Genomic DNA, 26,848 nt, shown 5'->3' with positions numbered 1-26,848 from the left:
AGAGCAGCGACACCAGAAGAAGTCAAACACAAACTGGGTTTCCATTTATTTCATAGCTTTGATTTCATTTTCAGATGACAAAATAGATCAAGTAACAGCGTACGTTTCTAAAAGTTACGCCAGGGATGAGGACAAATCCAGCCCTTCGGTCTTCCCGGCGTCTAATGGAATAGTTCCTGTCACTGCTCCAAGGACAGACACGCAAGGCACGTTCTCCTACCACAAAAGGGCTTCTCTATATAGAATCATAGAATCGTTAAGGTTGGAAAAGACCTCCAAGATCATCCAGTCCAACAGATACCACTGTGCCTACTCAACCGTGGCCCCAGGTGCCACATCTACATGTCTTTTGAATCCCTCCAGGGATGGTGACTCCAACACTTCCCTGGGCAACCTCTTCTAAGGCTTCACTACTCTTTCAGTAAAAACATTTTTCCTAATATCCAACCTAAACCTCCCCTGGTGCAACTTGAGGCCGTTTCCTCTCATCCTATCCCTCATTAATTGGGAGAAGTAACACCTTCATTTCTGCTTTTAGAGTTCTCAGCCATCTCCATACACACCCGAGCACCCAATCCACCTACTCATATTCACTCTTCTCCCCAGCATCCCCACAGACACAAGCTCCATGAGTCCTCAACCACCCTGAGTCAAGGATGATGTGTTTATTGGGTTTGGGCAATGAAATTTTTGGGAAGACTGAACTCTCGGAGATGGTGGCCAGAAAGCACAGGAAGAAAAGCTTGTTCAAGCTGAAGTTACCTAGAATCAGTCCCTCACATCCAGGCTGCCCAGGGAGGTGGTTCACTCACCATCCCTGGAGGACCTTAAAGATGGGTAGATGAAGGATTTTTTCTTCTGAATCATAGAATCACAGAATGGTTTGGGTTGGAAGGCACCTTAAAGATCACCCAGTTCCAACCCCCCTGTCATGGACAAGGACATCCCACCAGATCAGGCTGCCGCATTGAGCTTAGATTTTAACACCTAGAGTGGCCCCTCCCCACAAGAAGGATGTTGAGGCTCTGGAATGAGTCCAGAGAAGAGCAACAAAGCTGGGGAGGGGGCTGGAGAAGAAGAGGAGCGTCTGAGAGAGTGTTTAGCCTGGAGAAGAGGAGGCTGAGGGGAGACCTCATTGCTCTCTGCAACTGCCTGGAAGGAGGTTGTGGAAAGGAGGGTGCTGGGCTCTTCTCCCAAGGGACAGGGGACAGGACGAGAGGGAATGGCCTCAAGCTCCTCCAGGGGAGGGTCAGGCTGGACATTCATAAAAGATTTTTCACAGGGAGGGTCACTGGGCACTGGCAGAGGCTGCCCAAGGAGGGGGTTGAGTCCCCTTCCCTGGAGGGGTTTGAGGGACGGGTGGATGAGGTGCTGAGGGACATGAGTTAGTGATTGATGGGAACGGTTGGACTCGATGATCCGGTGGGTCTTTTCCAACCTGGTGATTCTATGAAACTTCACCTATTTTGCACCAAACTTTTCTCCCGGTGCAATCCCTCCTCCGATGGATCCAAGCCCTTGGGTTTGGAGCACCCAGCCCTGTGCTGGCTCAGCTGGAGGAAGCCAATAGCCAAGCCCCCCCCCACCACAAGGTAACGCGCCGAAGCAATCGCCGTGCGCTCAAACAATGGGATATTTGTCAAAGTGCAGCGTGATCACCAGCAATCATCTGTTTTTCATAACTACTTTTGACCTAAACTGAATTGACTGAACAAGTAGCCTGTGTTTCTCATTCTGGAAAATCCAGCGGCGCAGCTCCCTCCCTGACCCCCTCCCTTCTCCTTTTCAAGACCTACTTTTCAGAAGTTACAAAGTGATGATGTAGACAGATCTTTTCCTCATTATAAACAGCGGCAGCTAAACATTTTCAGGTTGCATTTTTGGCCATCTCCTCCCGTTCCAGGCGACCTGCAAGGTTAAGTCCAGGCGGACGTGCCTTTCAATCCACCCTCCCTGCAAGGAAAAGCACAACCCAACGCTTCCCGGTGTCCAAACGAGCAGAGGTGGTTTCTAACCATGTGGTCTGTTCATCATATATTTAAAACTGAAGGATGTGGAACTGTTGGAACGGGTCCAGAGGAGGCTACGGAGATGACAGGAGGGATGGAGCAGCTCTGCTATGAGGACGGGCTGAAAGAGTTGAGGTTGTTCAGCCTGGAGAAAAGAAGGTTCCAGGGAGACCTTAGAGCAGCTTCTAGTACCTGAAGGGGCTCCAGGAAAGCTGGGGAGGGACTTTTTCCAAGGACCTGGAGTGACAGAATGGGGGGGAATGGCTTCAAATTGGAAGGGGAGAGATTTAGGTTAGACCTTAGGAAGAAATCCTTCCCTATGAGGGTGGGGAGGCCCTGGCCCAGGTTGCCCAGAGAAGTGGTGGCTGCCCCATCCCTGGAGGTGTTGAAGGCCAGGTTGGATGGGGCTTGGAGCAACCTGATCCAGTGGGAGGTGTCCCTGCCCATGGCAGGGGGGTGGAACTAGATGGGCTTTGAGGTCCCTTCCAACCCAAACCATTCCATGATTCCATGATTCTATGAAAATTCATTACAACTTTACAATCAAAAGCCATGCAGGAGAAGCCTTCCAAGTCTTCCATGTGAGGCCACCATGCATAAAACCTCTGGGAGGCAATTTTTTTTGCCTGGAGAAGAAAGCTCACTCCCCGGTCTCGAGGAAGGAAGGAAGTGGTGGAAATCAGTCACGGGCTTCACAAGGAAGGATGCATCCCCAACCGCTAATCAGCGCTTGTCAGGGCTCCCATCAATTAAAGAAGAGTGCGGAACGAGGCCTTGAGGAAGATGAAGGGCAGGTCTGGAGGGAGGCAAAGCAGCAAAGAGAAGAAGGAGGTGGAAGGACAAGAGGCGAAATGCACTGAGAAGAATGCGATTGACAACAAATCCCACCCATTTCTTGTTTAACGTTGTGAGTTTTAAGCTCTTTGCTTCCTACCAGAGAGAATAATCATCAACGGAGTGGGCATTAATTGCAGAGACGCATGAGACGGGGTGGGGGGGATGTCCCTATGTGGACTTCTACAAGGAGACAGTGCGGTACCACCAGATGAGTTGTGTTCAAAGCACTTTGCTCCCCCCCTCCCCAAACACAAACACCAGAACAGGTTCATGTTAGACACCAGAAGAAATTTCTTCCCAAAAAGGGTTCTCGGGCAAGGGAAGAGGCTGCCCAGGGAGGTGGTGGAGTCCCCATCCCTTGAGGTGCTTAAAAACCAGGTAGATGAGGTGCTCAGGGAGCTGGTTTAGGAGTGGACAGGTATGGTTGGACTCGATCTCAAAGGTCTTTTCCAACCAAGAGATTCTCTGATTCTATAACCACGACTGAGCAGAAAGCTGGCGGTTGTCCCTAAGCTTCTGCTCAGAAACGTTTGGCTTGGAAAATGCAATTTGCATGTTTGTTTTCCTTGTTCTTCCACCACAGAACGTGGATGAGAAATAAAACCAAGATAAACTAATAAACAGCCCTCCTGTTCCAAGCACTGATGAGGAGCAGAACATCCAGTTTTTGCTTCACCCTCTGTACTGGGAACAAAGTGGTGTCCTAGCAGCCTGTCTCCGTGTTTGACAAGCAAGTCCTTGTCCTGCTTCAAGGGGTCAATCAAACCAGCATGAGGGTGCTGCAGAGTCAACTAGGAGCAGGCCAGCACGAGGCCACATCCAGTGGGAGGTGTCCCTGCCCATGGCAGGAGGGTTGGAACTGGATGGGCTTTGAGGTCCATTCCAACCCAAACCATTCCATGATTTTATGATGCTATGACCAGCTCTCAACTCTATCCACCTAAACCACCACCAGCTCCTAACCCTGTCCACCTAAACCATCACCAGCTCTCAACTTTGTCACATGAATCATCACCAGCTCTCAACTCTGTCCACCTAAACCATCACATATGTAGTAATTATGGGTTTATAGACCACAGTGAAGTCAAGGAGCCAGGTAGTGAAATATCTGTGTTGTACACAGACATGACCCCAGCACTCGGCTCATTTGAGAAGAACGAGCGTTCTCCTTCCTGCTGCTCATCACCCATGGAGCTCTATTGGGTACAATCTGCCTTTGACTGAGGGCCATGAAGATGACGCGAGGGCTGGAGCACCTCGTCTACAAGGACAGGCTGGGGTTATTCAACCTGGAGAAGAGAAGGCTCCGGGGAGACCTTAGAGGACCTTCCAGTATTGAAAGGGGCTCCAGGAAAGTTGGGAAGGGACAGACTTTTGAACCTGTTGTGACAGGACAAGGAGTGATGGTTTTAAAATAAGGGAGAGGAGGTTTAGACTGGATAAGAAGAAATTTTGCATGATGAGGGTGGTGGGGCCCTGGCCCAGGTTGCCCACAGAGGTAGTGGAGGCCCCATCTCTGGAAACATTCAAGGTCAGGTTTGATGGGGCTCTGAGGAACCTGATCTAGTTAAATATGTCCCAGCTCCTGCGGGGCCGGTGAACTGGATGACCTGTAGAGGTCCTTTCCAACCCAAACCACTATGATTCTATAATGTCTCCATGATTTGCTCAGTGTCCAAGTAGATGATTAAGCCTCCACAAAGTGGAGAAACTAGAAGATCATAAGTCATCGAGATCTCCAGGTACCAACTTCAAACAACAGAACAGATGAGAAGCCTTTCTCAGAGGCCAAACCTCTTCTTTTGAGGGACTGAGGAGAGCAGAGGCAAGAAAAACCTCTCTGAGGGCAACCAACACTCACCTTCTGAACATGAGAGGTGCGTGTTGGTCTCTTCTCCCAAGTGATGGGTCATAGAACAAGAGGAAATGATTTCAAGCTACATCAGGGGAAGTTTAGATTGGACATTAAGAAAAATTTCTTCATGGAAAGGGTTCTCAGGCCCTGGTAGAAGCTGCCCAGGGAGGTGGTGGAGCCTCCATCCTTGGAGGGGTTTAAAAGCCGAGTAGATGAGGTTCTCGGGGATCTGGTTTAGTAGTGGGCAGGTAGGGTTGGACTCAATGATCTCAAAGATCTTTTCCAAGCTAATGATTCTACCCCTGCTTTCCTACACAGCAATTATCAACCCCCTGAACCTGAGCTATCACCCTTCCTCAACCACGACCCAAGCTGCTTGCTGATCTCGGAGCTGAAGCAGCTTTTTTCTTGGTGCTTTGCGTGCTTCTCGTCTTCCCACTGCCTCAGCCGCGGTTCCCGTGCCGCGCTCCTGGAATGCGAAGGCAGCGTTTGTTCATTGTACGACTGCCTCGTTTCCACATTTTCCTGAACAAAGGACTGAAAGAGGGGGCATCTGCGTCACCAGCCCGTCCTGAACATTGCTCACCCCTTCCTGCGCCAATATTTGTAAACAGATTGAGAATTAATGTCCAGCCAGCTCGAGACCCTTCATAAAAAAAGGGTTTTTTATTGAAAACAGGATGGCAATCATTTCCCAGATACGCTGCCTATAGGTCTTTAAGATGAGAAACAACATACGGAGCAGGAAAAGAGCAAGCACAGCTGCTCACCAAGCCATTTCGGAGATGGTTAAAGCATGGTGGCTTCTAATTTTACAGCCCCCTCCTCCTCCACAAACACATTCTGCACTTTAACAGAAAATAAAATACGTAGTTTCTGGTCAGCACATGATAATTCCCTCCGGGTTAATTTATGCACGAAATACGCAGCTCGGAGAACATGAAGAGCTCAACAGTCCTCACACAAAAGGGTCTTCCAAATGCCTCTTCTGGAGTTTCTAAGTGATTTCATTGAATTGCAGAATCATAGAATCATGGAATGGTTTTGAATAGGAAGGGATCTCAAAGCCCATCCAGTTCCAACTCCCTTCCACCGCCAGCGACACCTCCCACTGGATGAGGCTCCTCGAAGCCCCATCCAACCTGGCCTTGAACACCTCCAGGGATGGGGCAGCCACCACTTTTCTGGGCAACCTGGGGCAGGTTCTGGTGGACTCTCACATGGAAGTAAGTCTAGCAGTGGCCACCAGTGTAATCAAGGGAGCTGGAGCACAGACCACGTGAGGAAGGGTGAGGAAGGAGAAAGGCGAGGAAGCGCATCACATCCAGGACCACAGGGCAGGTGGAGTCATACAGCAAGGGTGGTCAAACCCCACAAGAGGTATCCAGAGGGGCCAGGCAGACTCCATCCTTGGAGACTCAAAACTCAACCAGATTATGTCAACTAGACTTAAGGAAGAATCTAGACATAAGGAAGAACTTCTCCACCATGAGTGATGAGGCACTGGCACAAGCTCCTCAGGGAAGTTGTGGCTGCCCCATCCCTGGAGGTGTTCAAGGCCACGTTGGATGGGGCTTTGAGCAGCCTGGTCCGGTGGGAGGTGTCCCTGCCCATGGCAGGGAGGTTGGAACTAGATGATCTTCAATATCCCTTCCAACCCAAACTATTCCATGATTCTATGATTCTATTTGGCTCCGAGATCCCCAATATAACTTCAAATATAGCTCTGACTGCTGGGTTGGACCAAAATCCTCCATAAGCCTTTCACAATCTAAATTATTATGAGTCTACAACCAAGAGATGAGAAAAGATGTGATGGGAATGCTTGTTAGATCTTTCCCGTTCTGTTAAACTGAGTTTCACCTTAGAAAACTCAATGCTCTTCAGGGAAATTCTTTGCAAATCATCACACTTCCGTCTCTATCGCTTGTTATTTTTGTGATATCATGACTTCTGGACACCTCCACAAAGTTCTCCAGGGTAGCTGAGGCATTTTCCAAACATTCCTGGGACCTTTCTGAGTCCCAATGTCCGGAAACGGAGCAAATTTCAGGAAGAGCCTTCCCACACTTGCACAATATAAACAGTGATGTTGGTCTTCAGGGTCCTCCTGGCGGCCCAGACCACTCAAGGTGAACATCTCCTTCCAAAATCAATCCTGATCTTGGAGCTCCTGAGAAGCCAAGACCCATAGGAATTAAAAATGCCTTAAAAACAGTTGATTCAGGCTTTACACCCGGCAAATGGGAAAAGGGAGATGAAGGCTGAGGAGATGATCTGAGGGATCACAGCATGCTCAACCTTGCTTCAGGCCCTGGAGAAGCCATGAACTAAGTGCTCCTGGAATACAGCTCCAGGAATACGGAGGAGAAGGAGACTGGGGACAACCAGCATGAATTTAACAAGAAGTTATGACAATGATCCCACTGCCTTCCACCATCGCTTGAGAGGATTTATGGATGAGAGCAAAGCAGTGGGTGTCATTGACTTGAGCAAGGCTATGGACATGCTCTTCCACAACATCTTTCCGGCCTTCCAGTACTTAAAGGGGGTCTACAAGAAAGCTGGGGAGGGGCTCTTGATCAAGGAGTGAAGGGATGGGACACGGAGGAACCATTTGAAGCTGCAAGAGGGGAGATTAAGATGAGATCTTAGGACGAAATGTTCTCCTGTGAGGGTGGGGAGGCCCTGGCCCAGGTTGCCCAGAGCAGGGGTGGCTGCCCCATCCCTGGAGCGGTTCAAGGCCAGGTTGGATGGGGCTTGGAGCCCCTGATCCAGCGGGAGGTGTCCCTGCTCATGGCAGAGGGGTTTGGAACTGGATGGTCTTTGAGTTCCCTTCCAACCTAAACCATTCTAGGATTCTATGACATTCCTGTATCCAAGACTGGATGTGACACTGTGGTTGGGTGGTCATGTTCAGAGGGTGACGATTAACGAGCTGTACCCAACGTGGGAGCTGGTAACAAGTAAGGAACCACAACAGGGTCTGTCCTTGGACCTGCCCCGCTTCTCAGTGACTTGGAGGAGGCAACAGAGAACCGTTGTGTGTCCGAGGCAACACACTTGAGAGCAAGGCCACCATCTAGAGGGTCTCAACATGCTGGAGGAATAGGCTGGCAGGAACCTGAGGAGAATAGGTAAGAAGTGCCAAGCCCTGCACCTGCAAAGGAAGAACCTCTCACAAACTGAGGACTACCTGGTGCCCTGAGCAGCCTCTTCCAGTGCTTCACCTCTCCTCCACTAAGGACATTTTTCCTAATGTCCAACCTAAACCTCCCCTGGTGCAACTTGAGACCATCTCCTCTCATCCTGTAACTTGTTACCTGGGAGAAGAGCCCAGCACCCACCTCACTACAACCTCCTTTCAGAGAGTTTTCTGTCCAGAGGGAGACGATAACGGAGCTGGTTCAGTCTGGAGGAGTCGCTGCTCAGGGGCGACCTACAAGCTACCTTCAGTACTTCCAAGGAGGTCATGGACTAAAATAAACTGCCCTGAGAGGTTCCTCAATCTTTGTCCTCAAAGGCGTTCAGAACCAGACTGGATAAGGCCCTGAGAACCCTGGTCTGATCTCAGAGCTGCCCCCGATTTCACTTCCCTGCTCCTGCTGGCCACGCAGTTTCTGGTACAGGTCAAGATGCTATAGGCCTTCTTGGCCACCTGGGCCACTGCTGGCTCGTTCTCTCTCAACCAACACCCCCAGGTCCTTTTCCACTGGGCACCTTTCCAGCTGCTCCTCCCCAAGCCTGGAGCTGCATGGGGTCACTGTCCCGAGTGCAGGACAAGGCACTTGGCCTTGTTGAACCTCACGCAACTGGCCTTGGCCCATGGACCCAGCCTGTCCAGGTCCCTCTGTGGAGCCTCCCTGCCCTCAGGCAAATCAATACTTCCACCCAACTTCATATCATCTGCAAATTGACTAAGGGTGCACTCGATTCCCTCGTCCACGTCATTGATAAAGAGATTAAACAGAACTGGTCTCAGTACTGAGCCCTGGGGACGCCACTTGTGACTGGATTCAAGTCCATTGGCCACAACCCTCTGTCCCCAGCCACCCAGAGAAGGTTTTCCCAGTGAAGTGTTTGCCACCCAAGCTCTGCGCCACCACATTCTCTAGGAGAATCATGGAACGGTTTGGGTTGGAAGGGACCCCAAAGCCCATCCAGTTCCACCCCCTGCCACAAGCAGGGACACCTCCCACTGGATCAGGGGCTACAAGCCCCATCCATCCTGGTCTTCAACACCTCCAGGGATGGAGCAACCACCATCTCCTCTGGGAACCTGGGTGAGGGCCTCCCCACCCTCACCGTGCAGAATTTCTTCCTAATGTCCCATCTCAGTCTTCCCCTTCCCAGTTTAAAGCCATTCATGGCCTGTCACCACATGCCCCTTGAGGAACCCTTGGGGAGATGGGGTCCCCTTTTTAATATCGCTGTATTTTCAGCGATGAGGAGCCTGTGCCGAGGTTCCCAAAGCCCTGGGAAAGCAGAGCTGCTGTTCCTAACCTCAGGTGACAAGAAGTCTGCATCCGGGCTGCTGCAATAAACCCTTTCCCCCCCCTCCCTTCTAAGATGTCTGTTTTCCAAGCTGAATATTTTAAGACTCGAGGCTGCCTGTGATCATATCTAGGCAGCTTCGACCCAACGCTGATTTCTTTGCTGCTTCTTTGATCGAAGCCAAGTGGTTGTTTTTGGTTTTCGGGGTCTTTTTTTTTTTTTTTTTTTTTTCTCCTGGGTAATAAGGTCACGGGGTTAAAAGAGCAATATGACAATTGCAAAAGTTAAATCTCTCGCTGCTCCAGACAGACACCCCAGCCCAGAGCCCATTAGCACGTAGAACCCCGTGGTTATCACAGGTCACTGACACCGGTTCCCTCTAATGGCTTTTCCTGTGTCCTTATCAATCCAGTGCACAAAGTGGCTCACCCTCAGCCTTTCCCTATGATCTCAGAGCTGTGTTTATAGCTATCTCGCTCCACCAGGCACCACTGGGTCAGCCAAGTCAGCAGACAGTGAGATACGCCAGGACACGACGATGGGGACAAGCTGCAGAGTGTCGGAGATGAACAAGGAGGCTTCCAGAAGGGAATTTTTTCCACTGCCTCCCCCGCCCACCTCCTCCTCCTCTTCACTCCTCAAAAAGAAAAAAAAAAAAAAAAAACATCGAGTTTTTTAAGTTCTCAAGGACACCGAGGGAAAAGTTTACAGCCCTGATCTCAGAAACAGGAGCAAACCACAGACTTTCCACGCTACGGTTCGTGTTTCGATATCAAACAAAAGCAACAACTGGCGTTACAAAGAGAAAAAAGAGAAGTTTTCATATGAAAGAGAGGGGTGGGTAGCTCTTACTATTTGAATTGTGGTTCCTATAAGAGGCTCTCTCATCCCTTGAAAGAAGAACTTCAATTGTTTCGCCCTATTAGCAAAGAATAAATATTTTGGTGGGGATGCTGGAGCCCCAACGGGGAGGTGGCGAGGGGGTAGGAGCCCAGCAGCATCACAGCCACCACGGAAAAGCAGAGGAGAAGCCAGCATGTCAGTGCAGGAGCCCACGAAGCAAGAAAGAGGAGGATTCACCAGGCAGGACAATCCTTAGAACACTTTTAAAGAATTTAAAAAGCAATTATGTAAGCGGAGAGCTTTGAAGAGAATAATGATCCGGAGACACAAAGTGATGTTGCACAGGGAACTGCTGGAACGGGACCAGAGGAGGCCACGAAGATGATGGGAGGGATGGAGCAGCTCTTCTGTGAGGAAAGGCTGAAAGAGTTGGGGTTCTACTGCCTGGAGAAGAGAAGATTTTGAGGAGACCTTAGAGCAGCTTCCAGTACCTGAAGGGGCTCCAGGAAAGCTGGGGAGGGACTTTTTCCAAGGGTCTGGAGTGACAGGACAAGGGGAAATGGCTTTAAATTGGAAGAGAGAAGATTTAGATTGGACATTAGGAAGAAATTCTCCACGAAGAGGGTGGGGAGGCCCTGGCCCAGGTTGCCCAGAGAAGCTGTGGCTGGCCCATCCCTGGAGGGGTTCAAGGCCAGGTTGGATGGGGCTTGGAGCCCCTGGTCCAGTGGGAGGTGTCCCTGCCCATGGGAGAGGGTGAGTGGAACTGGATGGGTTTTGAGGTCCCCTCCAAAACAAAGCATCTGATGATTCTATGATAAACCCTAGCTTCTTCCCCCTAGGCCGTGCCCGCTCCTCAGAGCTCAGAGATAGAAAACATATTCTTCACTAACCAGGGAAGTGAAAATATTCCAAGTGGACACAGCCCCCGCACAACACCTGCATCTCAATATCATAGAAACATCGAATCATCGAATGGTTTGGGTTGGAAGGGACCTCAAAGCCCATCCAGTTCCACCCCTGCCATGGGCAGGGACACCTCCCACTCTCAGCTCCCTTTACACTGATTATTTTTAGTAAAGTGAGAGTTTTTTTCTGATTTGTTCTACTTTTTTTTTTTGCCTTTCCTAATGTATTTTGTGCATCAAAGCAGCTTTAGGGCTTGAGAGGTTTGGGGTAGGAGCAGATAAAAACGTCAGGGGCGAGATATGACAAATTTATAGTAAACGCCTGTCTACTGCTATTTATCTAAATTATCCAGCTCTGGGATTCTCCAGGAATACTTCATCAGCCAGGAGCCAGGCACATTTTTAAGCCTCTATTTACATCAGAATCTGCTTTCTTTTTCTTTTTTTGGACACTTGTTCTTTACCCTAAAATGACCCCTTTGTAGCCAGGATCAAAGAGCTGGGAGTGTCGATACCGGTGTCTTCACCAAGATGTTAAGAACCTCAAAGTAATTGGGAACCAATTAGCATAGAGCGAAAAAACAAAAACCACCTCGAGAAAGCAAACCCTGAAGGAGCACGAAGAGGCGACGGCTCAAGCAGGAGCGACTTCAATCCCCTCCGAGCCAACTCCTGGGGAGCACCCTCCGTGCCAACCGCTCCGACCTACCTGGTTTTCTTAATTCCTTTCTCCTCTCCATTTACTCTTTTGCCTTCTGCCTCGTTACAACAGACGGGAAACATGAAACAAAAAAGGGCTTTTCATTCCATGTTATGTAAAGCAAAGCGATTCCATGTCTTGGCCTCGAAATACAAGGCTCCCACCAGCTGTTGAGATGCTCCAGCAGATAAACCAGCTGGCCCAAACCTCACCTTTCCTAATTTATTTTGGAAATCCATCAAAGCAACGCGAGCGTTACAGAGACTTTGGTCAAAGACAACATGAAAGATAAAAACGTCAAGGGCAGAAATCACTTGACTGAAATGTTCCTGTTTCTTCTTTTATATAATAATGTTACTGTTTTCAACCAAGTTTTCTATTTACTCAAGGAAAAGAGAGATGATACCAACAGCCCAGCAGCCCAACCACGTCCTCAAATAGAAACTAAGTGGGGTTTGGAGACCAGAAGAATTATAGAATCATAGAATCACAGAATCCTAGAATCACCAGGTTGGAAGAGACCCACCGGATCATCGAGTCCAACCATTCCCATCAATCACTAACCCATGTCCCTCAGCACCTCGTCCACCCGTCCCTCAAACCCCTCCAGGGAAGGTGACTCAACCCCCTCCCTGGGCAGCCTTGGACAGGGACCAATCACCCTCCCTGTGAAAAATTTTTTCCTACTGTCCAGCCTGACCCTCCCCTGGAGGAGCTTGAGGCCATTCCCTCTCGTCCTGTCCCCTGTCCCTTGGGAGAAGAGCCCAGCTCCCTCCTCTCCACAACCTCCTCTCAGGGAGTTGGAGAGAGCAATGAGGTCTCCCCTCAGCCTCCTCTTCTCCAGGCTAAACACCTCCAGCTCTCTCAGCCGCTCCTCTTCTTCTCCAGCCCCCTCACCGGCTTCGTTGCTCTTCTCTGGACACGTGTCCTGGCTCTGTTGCCACCTTCCACCATGGTCAACCCTTTCATACGATGCTCCTGGCATCTGAACAATCACATAATGCTTTGGGTTGGAAGGGACCTTAAAGCCCATCCAGTTCCAAGTGCCATGCCATGGGCAGGGACACCTTCCAGTGGACCTGGGTGCTCCAAGCCCCATCCAACCTGGCCTTGAACACCCCCAGGAATGGGGCAGACAGGGCTTCTCCGGGCAACCTGGGCCAGGGCCTCCCCACCCTTGGAGGAAAACATTTCCTCCTAAGATATCATCTCAATCACCCCTCTTGCAGCCTCAAATCGTCCCACCTCGTCCTATCCCTGCCCTCCCTGCCACAGAGTGCCCCATATCTATGGTTCTAGCTCATCTACTTTTAATTTTCCGAGGAAAAGGACCGTGTGTGTCTCTCTAATCCTCCCAGCACCCCACCAGGACACTGGGGTTGTCCAGTGCTGCCCATTACGGGGCGGGGGGGTTGGAACTAGATGATCTTTAAGGTCCCTTCCAACCCAAACCATTCTATGATTCTATGATTCTATGATTCTATGATTCTATGATTCCACGATTCCACGATTCTATGATTTATACCAACTTGAAACCAACCCTGCCCTCCAAATATCCCACTTTCCTGCAATTCCGAGCAGATTTGCTGCTTGCACACAAGATAAGAACTTGTCTCAGGCCCCGCTTAGAGCCATCAACCACGAAACCAAAGGGTTATTCGAGCAACGAAGGGTCATCCCTGTGTCCCACCCCACCTACAACACACCAATTCCCCCTTGTGATGTTTTGTTCTCTATCTGCAGATATTCCGAGCCTCCCCTCCACCCAGCTCTTCCTCAGACTCCTTCGACCAGCTCCTTTCTCACAAGAAAAGGAATCGTCCCCGCGATGAATAGTCCCATAAAGCATCCCAGCAGAGCCCTGCTGCCACCACGCCAAGGTCCAAGCCTCAATTAACCCCCGCCTGACCTTCCTTCACTTTCTTTCCCTCCTCCTCTGCCCTTCCTGAGAAAGTTCAGCGTTTCCTGGAAAAAGCCTCCTCGCCTGCTCGATATTGTACTTCGCCTTGGTTGCTGAAGGAAGGATTTACAGGTGCCTGGCCCCCTCCGTAAGACCATGACCGCGAGCTGACCTCCCGCTACAATATGTGAACTCCTGCCCCGCTGATAAGGCCGCCAGATAGGAGTAGGATTTTTCAAATAATCCTTTGGGAATTTATAAGCAGCGTAGCCATAAAACCGAGGTGACTGGAAGGTCGATTTCGTTCAAAATAATAAATATCTCCATGTTTATTCAACGTGGGCCTTTTTAACTGCGGGCCAAGCATTCAGATAACGCTATTGGAAATGACAAATATGAGGGGGTTTGGGTAACTATTACATTATGATCCTTCCGTCTGACACTGATGTGGCCGTTGCCCTCGATGTTTGCTGGAGCTCTGACATTGTTCGAGCCAAGCCGGGCCTAGAAATCCCAGGAAGATTCAGTCACAGGTCAGGAAAAGGGCAGTTTTCTTCGCAGGAGCCTTTACGACACTTGATCAGAGAATCATAGGGTGCTTCAGGTTGGAAGGGACCTCAAGCAACACCTCCATCTAGACCGGGCTGCTCCAAGCCCCATCCAACCTGGCCTTCAACACCTCCAGGGATGGAGCAGCCTCCACTTCTCTGGGCAACCTGGGCCAGGGCCTCACTATCCTCATCATGAAGAACTTCTTCTTAATGTCTCATCTCAATCTTTCCCCTTCCAGTTTAAAGCCACAGAACAGTTTGGGTTGGAAGGGACCTTAAAGCTCATCCAGTTCCAACTTCCCTGCCATGGGCAGGGACACCTCCCACTGGTGCTCCACTTGTGTGGAGCTTTTCTTGTGCTCCTGTCTCACCAAAGCACCTTCTCAAGAACTCTTTCTTTAAGGATTTTTTCTCCTTACTAGGACTTTTGGCTGAAATAGAGAAGAAGGAGGAGAAAAAGCGTACAAACTCAGAATCACAGAATCACAGAATCACCAGGTTGGAAAAGACCTAGATCATCGAGTCCAACCATTCCCATCAATCACTAACCCATGTCCCTCAGCACCTCATCCACCCGTCCCTTAAACCCCTCCAGGGAAGGGGACTCAACCCCCTCCCTGGGCAGCCTCTGCCAGGGACCAATGACCCTTTCCAACTCCACTCAGGACAGTGACAGAGGACGCTAACCCAGCAGCATGAGCCCCATGCCCCAAGAACTTCATGACCACCTTACAATTCCTACGTGAAGCAGAAGACAATCTGATTCAGATCCACCACGTGACACCTTCATTCCAGCAGCACCACCTCCCTCCTTTGCTTTAGAGGAGCGATTGCTACTTCAGAGTAAAAAGCAAAGCAACAAGACAAGGTCCCAACGTAGAACCGAGACCATTTCAAATGTGTGAAATTTATATCATAGAATTAGAGAATCATAAAATCATAGGATCCTGGAATGGTTTGGGTTGGAAGGGACCTTAAAGACCATCCAGTTCCACCCCTGCCATGGGCAGGGACACCTCCCACTGGATCAGGGGCTCGTAGTCCCATCCAACCTGGCCTTGAGCACCTCAAGGGAAGGGACATCCACAACTTCTCTGGGTCAACCTGCCAGTGCCTCACCAGCAAAAGCTCTTCATCATTTTCATAATGGTTTTATGTATAAATCCACAACTCAATAAACACCCTTGCATTAAACAAACACACGTGAGCTACTGGAATAGGATTCCTGATCCTGTTTGCATCAGACATGCTCTTCAGTGAAGTTCCTTCAACTCCAGTGACCCTTGGCCATCCACAAAGCCTTTCAGAGCTAATCTGCAATTAGCGCCCTCCCCGCACGGAGCTCCCACTCCTGCCTTTGAGGAGGAGGGTTTTGTCCAAGCTAAACAGAGTCACACATTTTGGGTAGGTTCATTTTTTCATTCCACTCAAATCTCATGGAAACGGAGCCAAATGACATAATTCTGAACAGATGAGGGCACGAAACGATTCGATAGAAGCGGCTTTTGTAACGACTCTTTGCCTTTCGCAAATGCATTCGTGTGGATCACTGGAGGATCTGGCTGGAGAAGAGCCTTAAAAACAATTCCCTGTCAAGCCTGGCTCCACCGGGGAAAGGGAGGGAAGCCGTGAACGGAGAGCATCCTTTCATCTCCTGCCTGAGCTGCAGATTGCTCAACTGCAGGAGAAGAGCCCTCCGAAAGCTCCTGCTCTCCACAGGACGTTAAAATTCAGATGCAACCAGCACAGGTTCTGGGGATGGAAGGCTCGGACGCTGCTGGAAGCGTCTGAGGAATTACAAGTGGAAGGGGAAGCTACAAAAGCATCTTCTCTGCCCTTGTTATAAATAAAGAAATACAAAAATCAATACCTTATGTGCTCGTAATGCCTAGGAGCAAACACAGCTCGTCTAGCAGCCTGCTTCTGCGGAGAGGGGAGCCCTCTTGACAAGTTCTCAAGAACCTCACAGGGTTTAGAGCAACATGTTTTTGTGGTCTGAGCTGCAGCACAATCAGTTTTCTGATTCAGCTCAGTTTCTTCTAAGTAACTTCATTTTTGGAGAGCTCGCTGCAGGTTTTTCAGACAGGGTTTGTCTCTCACAGCGATCACACAGGGCTCTGGGATGCAGAAAGGCCAAAGCTTCTCCTTATTCCTACAGAAACCAAGGCCACCCTCGAGCTGGTGGAGCCCTGAGTCAAAGAGGTGAGAGAGGTGGCACCTGTAGGACAGGAGAGGTGACCCCAAACTGACCAACAGAGGATTCCACCCCGTAGACGTCACACTCAGCACAAAACTGAGAGATCAGTAGGGTCTCGCTCTCTTCTCTGATGACCAACACCCAACAACGATCTCATCTATCTGCTTGACCCTGATCCTGGATCCCTGAGTTCCTGAATCCAAGTTCCTGAGCCCAGCTCCTTCTTAACCTCACACTTTCTCCCTCGTGTCTGCTCTACAGCATCTGTGGTGACCCAGTCCCATCGAGGAGTTGGGTGGAGGTGCTATTTTTTATATTTATATGTATTTTATTATTTTCATCATCATCATCACGATCATTATTACTATTATTCCATTAAAGCTGGAGTTGTAGTTTCAACCCACAAGCCTTTTCCTCTCCTTTCCCTTTCCCTGGGGTTGGGCTGAAGGGAGCTGGAGCCCAACTCTTTGGTTTAACAGCCAAAATTTGCCGGGCCAAGGCTAAATCACAACACACTCTTTCACCAAGAACCAAACTATACAGAACAGTTTCCATTTGGTTGCATTTTTCAGCCTAGCAAAGCTCGGCTATCGGGAAATTGGGAGCGCGAAAAGTCAAATAGGGGATTTGGTGGGACAGCAGCAAATCTATTCATGTCAAACCACGGTTGAAGAGCAGCAAAGTTCTCCCAAGCGCAGCAAACTGCACATTTCAAACCAATTCCCTGCAGCAACCCCTCCGTTTGCACTGAAAAATGAAGCTACTGAGGTCAAAGAAGAATTCTTGGTGGAAAACTAGAGGACCAAGAAACATGTATGTTACAAACCCAGGGTCTGCAAGAGATGGAGAAAGGATCCCTTCATATTTCTGAGGCCTGCATGAAGTAACTGTGTGGGTTTGACCCAAATCCATGCAGCACGATTCTACTTTCTACCTCAGGTAACGCCAAGAATCACAGAATCAGTAACTCTGGAAAAGACCTCTGAGATCATCCAGTCCCACCATCAGCCCAAAATCACCACGCCTACTAAACCATGTCCCACAGTGCCACAGCCACGAGTTTTTGAACCCTTCCAGGGATGAGGACTCCATCAATTCCTTCAGCAACCTCTTCCAGTGCTTCACCACCCTGTCAGGAAAGAAATTTTCCCTAATATCCAATTTAAACCTCCCCTGGTGCAACTTGGAGGCCGTTTCCTCTCATCCTATCACACGCAACTTGGAAGAAGAACTTCCTGGGAGAAAAACCACATTTCCTAGGCAGGTGAACATGAATAAATGCTTTGAAACCACCTCCTTCCAGTAGCACCAGCAGAAGGAGCAGCCCCACAGTCTTCTTTAAACCACAGCTGAGTGTAGCACCAGCCTCATGGGTTACTCACCAGGACGGAGTATATGTGCAGGCACCGGTACACCGGCGAGAAGTCCACCAGGTCCTGGGCCCCAGGCACCTAAGGGACAGCAAGAGATCAGTGTGAAAAATGTAGGACACACAGAGGTCAGTGCAACTTTAAAACAGTAGAGTTGGGTAAGGGCAACTCCAACACACGCAGGGTCAGCAGAGCGACACAAGGTTTCAGGGAGAGAATCACAGAATCCCTAGGTTGGAAAAGACCTTGGAGATCATTGAATCCAACCGTACCTGTCCACTACTAAACCAGATCCCTGAGAACCTCATCTAACCAGCTTTTAAACCCCTCCAGGGACGAGGACTCCACCACCTCCCTGGGCAGCCTCTGCCAGGGCCTCAGAACCCTTTCCACGACGAAATTTTTCCTGATGTCCAATCAGAACCTGCCCTGGTGCAACTTGAGGCCATTTCCTCTCATCTTGTCCCCTGTCACCTGGGAGAAGAGACCAACCCCACCTCGCCACAACCTCCTTTCAGGTAGTTGTAGACAGTGAGAAAGTCTCCCCTCAGCCTCCTCTTCTCTAGGCTAAACAACCCCAGGTTCCTCAGCTGCTCCTCATAAGACTTGTACGTAACCATTCGATTGACCTTGGCATCCACTTATAGTCATAGAATCATAGAATAGTTTGGGTTGGAAGGGACCTTAAAGATCACCCAGTTCCAACCCTCCTGCCGTGGGCAGGGACACCTCCCACTGGATAAGATTGTTCAAGGCCTCATCCAACCTGGCCTTGGACACCTTGAGGGGGCATCAATCTCTGGGCAACCTGGGCCAAGGCCTCCACCACCCTCAAGAGGAGAACATTTCTTCCTAAGATTTCATCTCAACCTCCCTCCTTTCAGCTTAAGCAGGAAAATGTCATTAAAAATGGCTTTTACTCCATTGACTCCCCTAGGAAACCACGTCGCAGCGTCCAACCCTCTCTTAGCTCAGCAGAGACTCAAGTTTTAACTCTAGGTCCTGGTGGAAACCATTCTGGTGCTCATGCAAGAGGAAAACCAAATTTATTCCTTAGCCTTCCAGTTTGATTTCTTTAAAAGCACAAATTCTTTCTTTTTTTTTTCCCCTTTTAAACAGACTCCACCACCTTTCAGCATCACAACAAGCCTTGCTCAGGGACAAGGAAGCCGAGTTTGGAAGGGTGGGACAGAGGGAGAGAGGGCGAGAGGCAAGATCAGAGAAGGAATTTGCATACAAGAAGCTTGTGTCCTTTGGATGTGTTCAAGCCAACACAGCATTATGCTTCTTGGCCAAGGCATAAAGCTAAGAGAACCCTCCTTCTCCCCCAAAATCCAGCGAGGAGGGGAGTGTTCTGTTGACATGTGGTGGAAGAAAAGGAGAGAAAGATGAAAGGGACCAATGGACAGGCCTGGGGAACATGTTTATTTGATACATTTTTAATTAGGCTTAAGAGGCATTTCTGCTAAAAAGGAGGTAGGACGAGGAAGAGAGAAGTTTTGAGTTGGATGAGGGCATGAAAGCCCCAACCAACGCTGCCCAGAGCGCCTAGGGGGAGTGGTCCTCCTCATCCAAAGCCATGGCTTCAAGCAGGGGAGTGGAGAAGTTCTTGGCTGGAAAGGGAAAACAGGGGATTTTGTTAAGTAGCCTCCTGTGTAATGTGGAACTGGAGCTGTTAAAGAATCTCTCCCACGCGAAGACACTCAGTCCTCGGCACTACAGAGGATCTCAGCTAGAGCTGGAACAATGAAAGAAGCTACGGAGAGAGCAGCAACACACGCTTTGGGGGTGTCCCATCCCGCGCCACCAGCATCATCTCTTTGAGACCCTACATGACCTGACAATCCCAACCTGGTGGTGCAGGGAGGAGAAGGACTTGGCTGGCTCCTGGGGCAGCAAAGAGTTTTACTGAGGTACAGCACGAGACGTCCTTGGGGTCTCCTTCCCTCCCTTGCACCAAGGACTCCATCGTGCCATTCAGGCAGCTCGTAGATGGAAGGGGGGATGTTTCTGAGCAAGGGATGGGGTAGACATTGCTGGTGTGATCCTTTCTGCGTTGAACCAATGGGATGAGGTTTAACAAGGCCAAATGGCGGGTCCTGCACTTGGGGCACAACAACCCTGAGCAGCTCCAGACTAGGAGAAGTCTGGCTGGAAACTGCCTGGAGGAGAAGGACCTGGAGGGGTTGGTTGAACAAGAGCCAGCAGTGGCCCAGGTTGCCCAGAGAAGCGGTGGCTGCCCCATCCCTGGAGGTGTTCAAGGCCAGGTGGGATGAGGCTTGGAGCCCCTGATCCAGTGGGAGGTGGCAAGGATTTTGAACTGGATGATCTTTAAGGTCTCCCGTGACCAAAATTACTCCATGATTCTATGATTCGATGATCCACCCCTTCTCCGGACAACCTGGGCCAGGTCCTCCCCACCCTCACAGGAAAACATTTCTTCCCAAGATCTCATCTCAATCTCCCCTCTTTCAGCTTAAAAAGTCTGACAACGATAGACACCAGGCAGCAGTTTTCATGCATTAATGCCAATTTTATCATGTCTTCTTGGTCATTTATTTTCCATTTACAGTCTCCTAGGCCTTCCAATCGTCCCTAAATCCAGATTTCAGTGGATAGATTTTGTCTCGCTGTCTTTTCATCGAATGGTTTGGGTTGGACAGGACGTTAAAGATCATTCCTCCAGCATTAAGCGTAATTGGTCTCCTGGTGGGACAACAATCAAACACTTCTGGCTCCAAAATCCTCGATTGCAAAACTGCTGGAGATCATTCAAGCAGACAGGGAAGTATCGGTACTCGCTCAACCCAGCATCCTCCAGCGACCACCAGCAGCGTGGGGAAGCTGGAATGGATGGACCCAAGTCCACCCTGTATTTTCCAAGGGAGGAGGCATCTGTCATCCCTTCACATCCTCATCAAAGCAGGCGACGTTTCCCTCTGAATGCAAATTCAGGATCAAACAGTTTCACTCCTCTCAGATTTGGAGCATTCACTGAACGTGGTCGGTGAAGAAATATTGCTGATAAAGACTTGGGAAGTCGGGAAGTTGCCAAAAAAATTGGAGTTTCCTCCCCCAGAGAAACCTTTTCAAAGCAAACTGCAACATTTGAGCAGCCTCTGATCTTCTGTGAAAACTTTTAAGCCCACACACACGCTCACAAAAAAATACACTGGGCGATTCTGTGGAGTTAACATCTCTGAGACAATCAGAGCTTTAAAATCACTAATCTTGGTAGAACTCTACGAGCAGTGGAAGCACAAGTCTTGGACCACAAGAAAGCTCTATTGCAAGCAGCAAGACGTGCACTCAAACCCTGGATTTTAGGTATAAAACTGGATTTGAGGTAGGATTTTAGGCAAGAAATGAACCCACAGTGTATTTTAAGAAGAAGAACAAACCACCTCTTCCACATAAAGCCAAATGCTCTTCCTGTCATCTGAAATGTCTCCAAACTAACCAATACAGATACAGATTTAGAATATATTCTAAATATATGGACTATATGAAATTATTTCTGAAGCTACTTACCTCGGGGATCTGGTTTAGTGGTGGACGGGTAAGTTTGGACTTGGTGATCTCAAAGGTCTTTTCCAACCAAACTATTCTCTGATTCAAGGTTAACGTTTTGCATAACTTAAATATATCTAATACCTCTCTTGCCAATTTAGATAGAATTACAACATCATGGAATGGGTCGGGTTGGAAGGGACCTCAAAGCGCATCCAGTTCCACCCCCACTGCAACAAGGTGGGTGGATAGAAGGGATTTTGGAAGGACCCTTTCCCATCACCGGTCCCAAGAGACACAGGATCATCGAATCATGGAACACTTTGGGTTGGGAGGAACCTTAAAACTCATCCAGTTCCACCTCCTGCTGTGGGCAGGGACACCTTCCACCGGATCAGGTTGCTCCAAGCTCCATCCAACCTGGCCTTGAACACCTCCAGGGATGGGGCAACCACTTCTCTGGGCAACTTGTCCCAGGGCCTCCCCACCCTCGGCATCAAGAATCTCTTCTTAATGGCTCATCTAAGTCTTCCTCCTTCCAATTTAAAGTCATTCACCCCCATCCTACCACTCCAGGCCCTTGGAAAAAGTCCCTCCCCAGCTTTCCTGGAGCCCCTTTCAGGACTGGAAGGCTGCTAAGAGACAGATATTTATCTAATATTTAGATATTCAGACATACCTCAGCATGCAGGCTAAGCACATCCCCTTTAGACCTGATCTCTTTTTCCGAGCCAAAGCTGCACCACCAGTGTTCAATAACATAAATAAATCTTTCATTTTTGAAGCCTGACGATGAAATGAGAACTTGAGCCGCCCCAGCAACCGGACCGATTATTCCCCCGACATCTCCCCTTCAGCCTAATCTTTGGGTTTTTTTTCTTTTTATTTGCAGAACAAAGAATTGATTCATCTTGTCCAACAATTTTCCCAGTCCACAAAACATCCGCTTCACAAACTTCATTCCCAACTCCTGCACCAGGCACGTTCCCGGTGCTGGGAGCAGCAGCCGACCTGCAAGTTTCTCTCAACAGCCAAACCCTCTCCTCTTGCAAGAGAATTCTCAGTCAGATGAACCAACATCTGCAGCAAATTTAACCCATGGAAGCCAAGTTTCCAATGGAAAAGTCCAACCGTAGCTGCCACCAACACCTGGCTGGCCCAGAGTGAAGGAACAATCTTCTCTGGCTTCAGAGAAATTCTCTGATCCACGTTGGCTTTTGACGTGAAGACCTGACACAAGAACAGGTATCACAGAATCATAGAATCACCAGGTTGGAAGAGACCCACTGGATCATCGAGACCAACACAGAAAAGAGTCATGGAATCATTAAGGTTGGGAAAGACCTCTAAGATCATCCAGTCCAACTGTCAGCTCAACCATGACCCCAAGTGCCACATCTTCACGGTTTTTTAAACCCCTCCAGGGATGGGGGATCCACCACCTCCCTGTGTGCCAGGTCCTCAGAACCCTTTCCATGAAGATATTTTTCCTGATGTCCAATCTGAACCTGCCCTGGTGCAACTTGAAGACTTTTCCTCTTGTCCTATCGCCTGTCAGTGGGGAGAAGTGACCAACCCCCACCTCACTCCAACCTCCTTTCAGGCAGTTGTAGACAGCGATGAGGTCTCCCCTCAGCCTCCAAACTCAACAACCCCAGGTCCCTCAGCCGCCTCTCATAATTCTTGGTCTCCAGCCCCTTCCCCAGCTCTGTTCCCTTCTCTGGATGCTCTCCAGCCCCTCAATGTCCTTCATGGAGTGAGGGGCCCAAAACTGAGGGGCCTTTGAGGTCCCTTCCAACACAAACCACCCTGGGATTTCATGATAGGACTGTAAAAACAAACTCTAGATGAAATCTCTCAAAATTGAAAAGAATCATGACACAGCAGAACTTGGTCAGCACCAGCAGCTGAATTCGCGAAGCCTTAGGCCACAAGCTGTGAGCTTTCACCCAGAAACGTTGAACTCGCACTGAACTTTTCCTGAGTCACACAATAGAAAGCCCCAGAGCTGGTTCAAGCCAGAAGATAAGGAGGCTTCAACCAGCTGCAAACCTTGAAGATAAGAAGAACCCCAACTCTCTCAGCTTGGCCTCATATAGGAGGTTCTCCAGCCCTCAGATCATCTCTGTGGCCTCCTCTGGACTCGCTCCAAGAGCTCCACGTCCTTCCTGTGCTGAGGACTCCAGAACTGATCCCAGGATTCCACGTGGGGTCTCACCAGAGCTGGGCAGAGGGGTAGAACCCCCTCCCTCCCTGCTGGTCCCACTTCTTTGGATGCAGCCCAGGACACGGTTGGTTTCTGGGCTCTGAGCACACGTTGCTGACTCCTGTTGAGCTTCTCATCCCCCAGCACCCCAAGTCCTTCTCTTCAGGGCTGCTCTCAATCCACTCTCGGCCCAGCCGCTTATTGTAATGGGATTGTCCTGCTCCGTTCAACAAGATCAGAAAAGAAAAGGCACTGAAAATGAGAAGAATCTGGACGAGCTTTGTAGTTCGCTGGATGCTTTTTACTACAAAGGGACCCACTGGCACAAACAGAGCTGCCTGTGAGCTGCTCGCTGTGAGACGCAAAGTCTCCTGTAACTTGACAGTCATGAAAAGTGGGTTGGAGCCTTCTCCCAGCTCACTTTCCAGCTGTGTCCACTCCCTCGCTCTGATTCTAGTGGGAGCTTGGACCTCAGCGAGGCATCTGAACTGCAGTGGGACAAGTCTGAACCATAATGTCTCCAATCTGGTGAACACAAATGTCCTGGAGAACCACATCTCGTATTCATCTTCCTGAGTGCAGCTGGCAGAGCTCTCTTATTGTACTCCAAGGGAGAGGACAATCTCCATCAGAACACAACAGTCTAAGCAAAATTCTTCTGCTCTTTCTTCCCTTTCAAAGCTCTTCCTCCCCTTTCAAAGCTCTTCCTTTAAATATTGCTGCTGGGATGAAGGGATTCCTCCAGATGGCTGAGGAATCACGAGCTCTCCAGAACAGTTCTTCTAGGCTGGATCAATGGTCTCAGACCAACGGGATGAGGTTCAACAAGGTCAAGAGCCAGGTCCTGAGCACTTGGGACACAACAACCCTGTGCAGCTCAAGATTTTGGGGAGAGTGGCTGGAAAGCTGTCTGGAAGAGAAGGATCTGGGGGTGCAGGTTGAGAGAGGCTGAACATGAGCCAGAGGTGGCCCAGGTGGCCAAGAAGGCCAAGGGCATCTTGGCTTGGATCAGACACGGTGTGGCCAGCAGGAGCAGGGCAGCGATCGAGCTCTCCTGCCTAAACTTAATGAGAAACACCTTGGACCATCCCGGTTTTGGTTCTTGGCAGGAGTGGGTGCAAGACACTCTTCATTCTTGCATTTCCATATTCAACCAGTTGTCACAGTTGTCTTCCAAATACAAACCTGTGGATGCTGGTTGGGTTTATTGCAGCAACAAGTCAAGAGCAAGACGCACCAGCGCCAACTTTGTCTGCTTTAGGATCATTTCTGGATTTCTCTGCTTACTTTATTCTCATAGAATCATAGAATCACTAGGTTGGAAAAGACCTTTGAGATCATCCAGTCCTGTCCACCACTAAATCATACCCCTGAGCACTTCATCTACCTGCCTATTAAATACCTTCAGGGATGGTGTCTCACCCACCTTCCTGGGCAGCCTCTGCCAGTGCTTGAGAACCCTCTCTGTGAAGAATTTTTTCTTAATGTCCAATCTAAACTTGCCTTGATGCAGCTTAAGGCCATTCCCTCTTGTCCTATCGCTTCTCACTTAGAAGAAGACATGACACCAAGACCCTAACACCTCCTTTTAGGTAGTTGTAGACAGTAAGAAGATCTTCCCTCAGCCTTCTCTTCTCCAGTTTCTCACAAGGATCTGGTTTTTAGTTTCTCCAGGTTTTCTTGCTAGCAATATTCTCTGTTTCCTTCAGAAGTGTAAGTGTAAGGGAGGGGGTTGAGTCACCTTCCCTGGAGGGGTTTAAGGGACGAGTGGACAAGGTGCTGAGGGACAAGGTTTAGTGATTGCTGGGAATGGACGGACTCGATGATCCGATGGGTCCCTTCCAACCTGGTGATTCTATGAGTCTATAATTATCAGCAGCCTTGGAGACAGTGAAGGACACGACCCCCCTTGTCGAGTATTGTTCCTCAAAGCCCAGAAAACCTTCTCCATCGCTCCAGAACACAGGACGGTGCAGGAAGCAAGATGCAGTCCACTTGTACTCAGGACAATTAATGCTGACAACTTTAAGAATGAAGATTAACATTGGAGAATAAATTCTTTTCTAACGGTACTCCCTGCATGGCCCAGAAGATCATAAGAAGAAAGAGTCACACCAGAAGATGAAAAGCACGGAATGTACCCCAGAAGTGTTAACCATTTTAGTCTGAAATAGAATGAATTCAACCTTTCAGAGGTAGTCGCTAAGCCTACAGAAGGCTTCAGGGAGATCTTAGAGCAGCTTCCAGGACTGAAAGGGGCTCCAGGAAAGCTGGGGAGGGGCTCTGGATCAGAAAGGGCAGGGATAGGACAAGGGGGGATTGTTTTGAGCTGCAAGAGGGAAGACTGAGATGAGATCTTAGGAAGAAATGTTCTCCTGTGAGGGTGGAAAGGCCCTGGAACATGTTGCCCAGAGAAGTCATGGTTGCCCCATCCCTGGAGAGGTTCAAGGTCAGGTTGGATGGGGCTTGGAGCAATCTCATCCAGTAGGAGGCATCCCTGCTCATGGCACGCGTTGGAACTGGATGGGCTTTGAGATCCCTTCCCACCCAAACCACTCTGGGATTGCATGATAGGACTGTAAAAACAAACTCTAGATGAAGTCTCTCAAAATTGCAAAGAATCATGACACAGCAGAACTTGCTCAGCACCAGCAGCTGAATTCGCGAAGCCTTAGGCCACGAGCTGAGAGCTTTCACCCAGAAACGCTGAACTCGCACTGAACTTTTCCTGAGTCACACAATAGAAACCCCCAGAGCTGGTTCAAGCCAGAAGATAAGGAGGCTTCAACCAGCTGCAAACCTTGAAGATAAGAAAAGATAATGCTCTTGGTGAAGTAATTTTTCCTAAACTCCAATCTCAACCTCCTCTGGTGCAACTCGAGGTCGTTTCCTCTCGTCCCTCTTACTTGGGAGAAGAGACCAACACCCACCGAGCTACAATCTCCTTTCAGGTAGTCCTAGAGGGTGATAAAGTGTTGAGCTTTTTCATATGTTCTTCATTTCATAGAACCACAGAATCATAAAATGCTTTGGGTTGGAAGGGTTAAGCCTCCCCTTCTCCAGACTAAGCAGCCTCAGGTCCTTCAGCTGCTCCTCATAGACTGAATCATGGAGTCACCAGGTTGGAAGAGACCCACCAGATCATCAAGTCCAACCATTCCTATCAAACACTAAATCATGTCCCTCAGTGCCTCGTCCACGCATCCCTTAAACCCGTCCAGGGAAGGGGACTCAACCCCCTCCCTGGGCAGACTCTGACAGGGACCAATCACCCTTGCCAGGAAATATTTTTTCCTAATGTTCAGCCTGAACCTCCCCTGGTGGAGCTTGAGGCCATTCCCTCTCGTCCTGTCCCCTGTCCCTTGGGAGAAGAGCCCAGCTCCCTCCTCTCCACAACCTCCTCTCAGGGAGTTGGAGAGAGCAATGAGGTCTCCCCTCAGCCTCCTCTTCTCCAGCATAAACCCCCCCAGC

General features: G+C 49.5%; 1 protein-coding gene across 7 annotated transcripts in view; it reads right to left on the bottom strand.

Annotated features, from left to right (window-relative positions):
- EXOC6B (exocyst complex component 6B) overlaps window positions 1-26,848 on the bottom strand; it is a 304,572-nt gene that overhangs the window by 150,661 nt on the left and 127,063 nt on the right. For all 7 annotated transcript variants that reach the window (XR_011337398.1, XM_069856623.1, XM_069856625.1 and 4 more), the window contains one exon: window positions 17,674-17,742. Coding sequence is in view for 6 of the 7 variants with exons in the window: in XM_069856623.1 (XP_069712724.1) it covers window positions 17,674-17,742 (69 nt within the window). In the remaining variant the exon portion in view is untranslated. The remainder of the gene's footprint in view (window positions 1-17,673; window positions 17,743-26,848) is intronic.

Source organism: Phaenicophaeus curvirostris, chromosome 4, assembly GCF_032191515.1.
Source record: "Phaenicophaeus curvirostris isolate KB17595 chromosome 4, BPBGC_Pcur_1.0, whole genome shotgun sequence".
Classification (NCBI taxonomy): Eukaryota; Metazoa; Chordata; class Aves; order Cuculiformes; family Cuculidae; genus Phaenicophaeus; species Phaenicophaeus curvirostris.
Note: the sequence above shows the minus strand (reverse complement) of the source record. Positions and strands in the feature narration are given on the sequence as shown.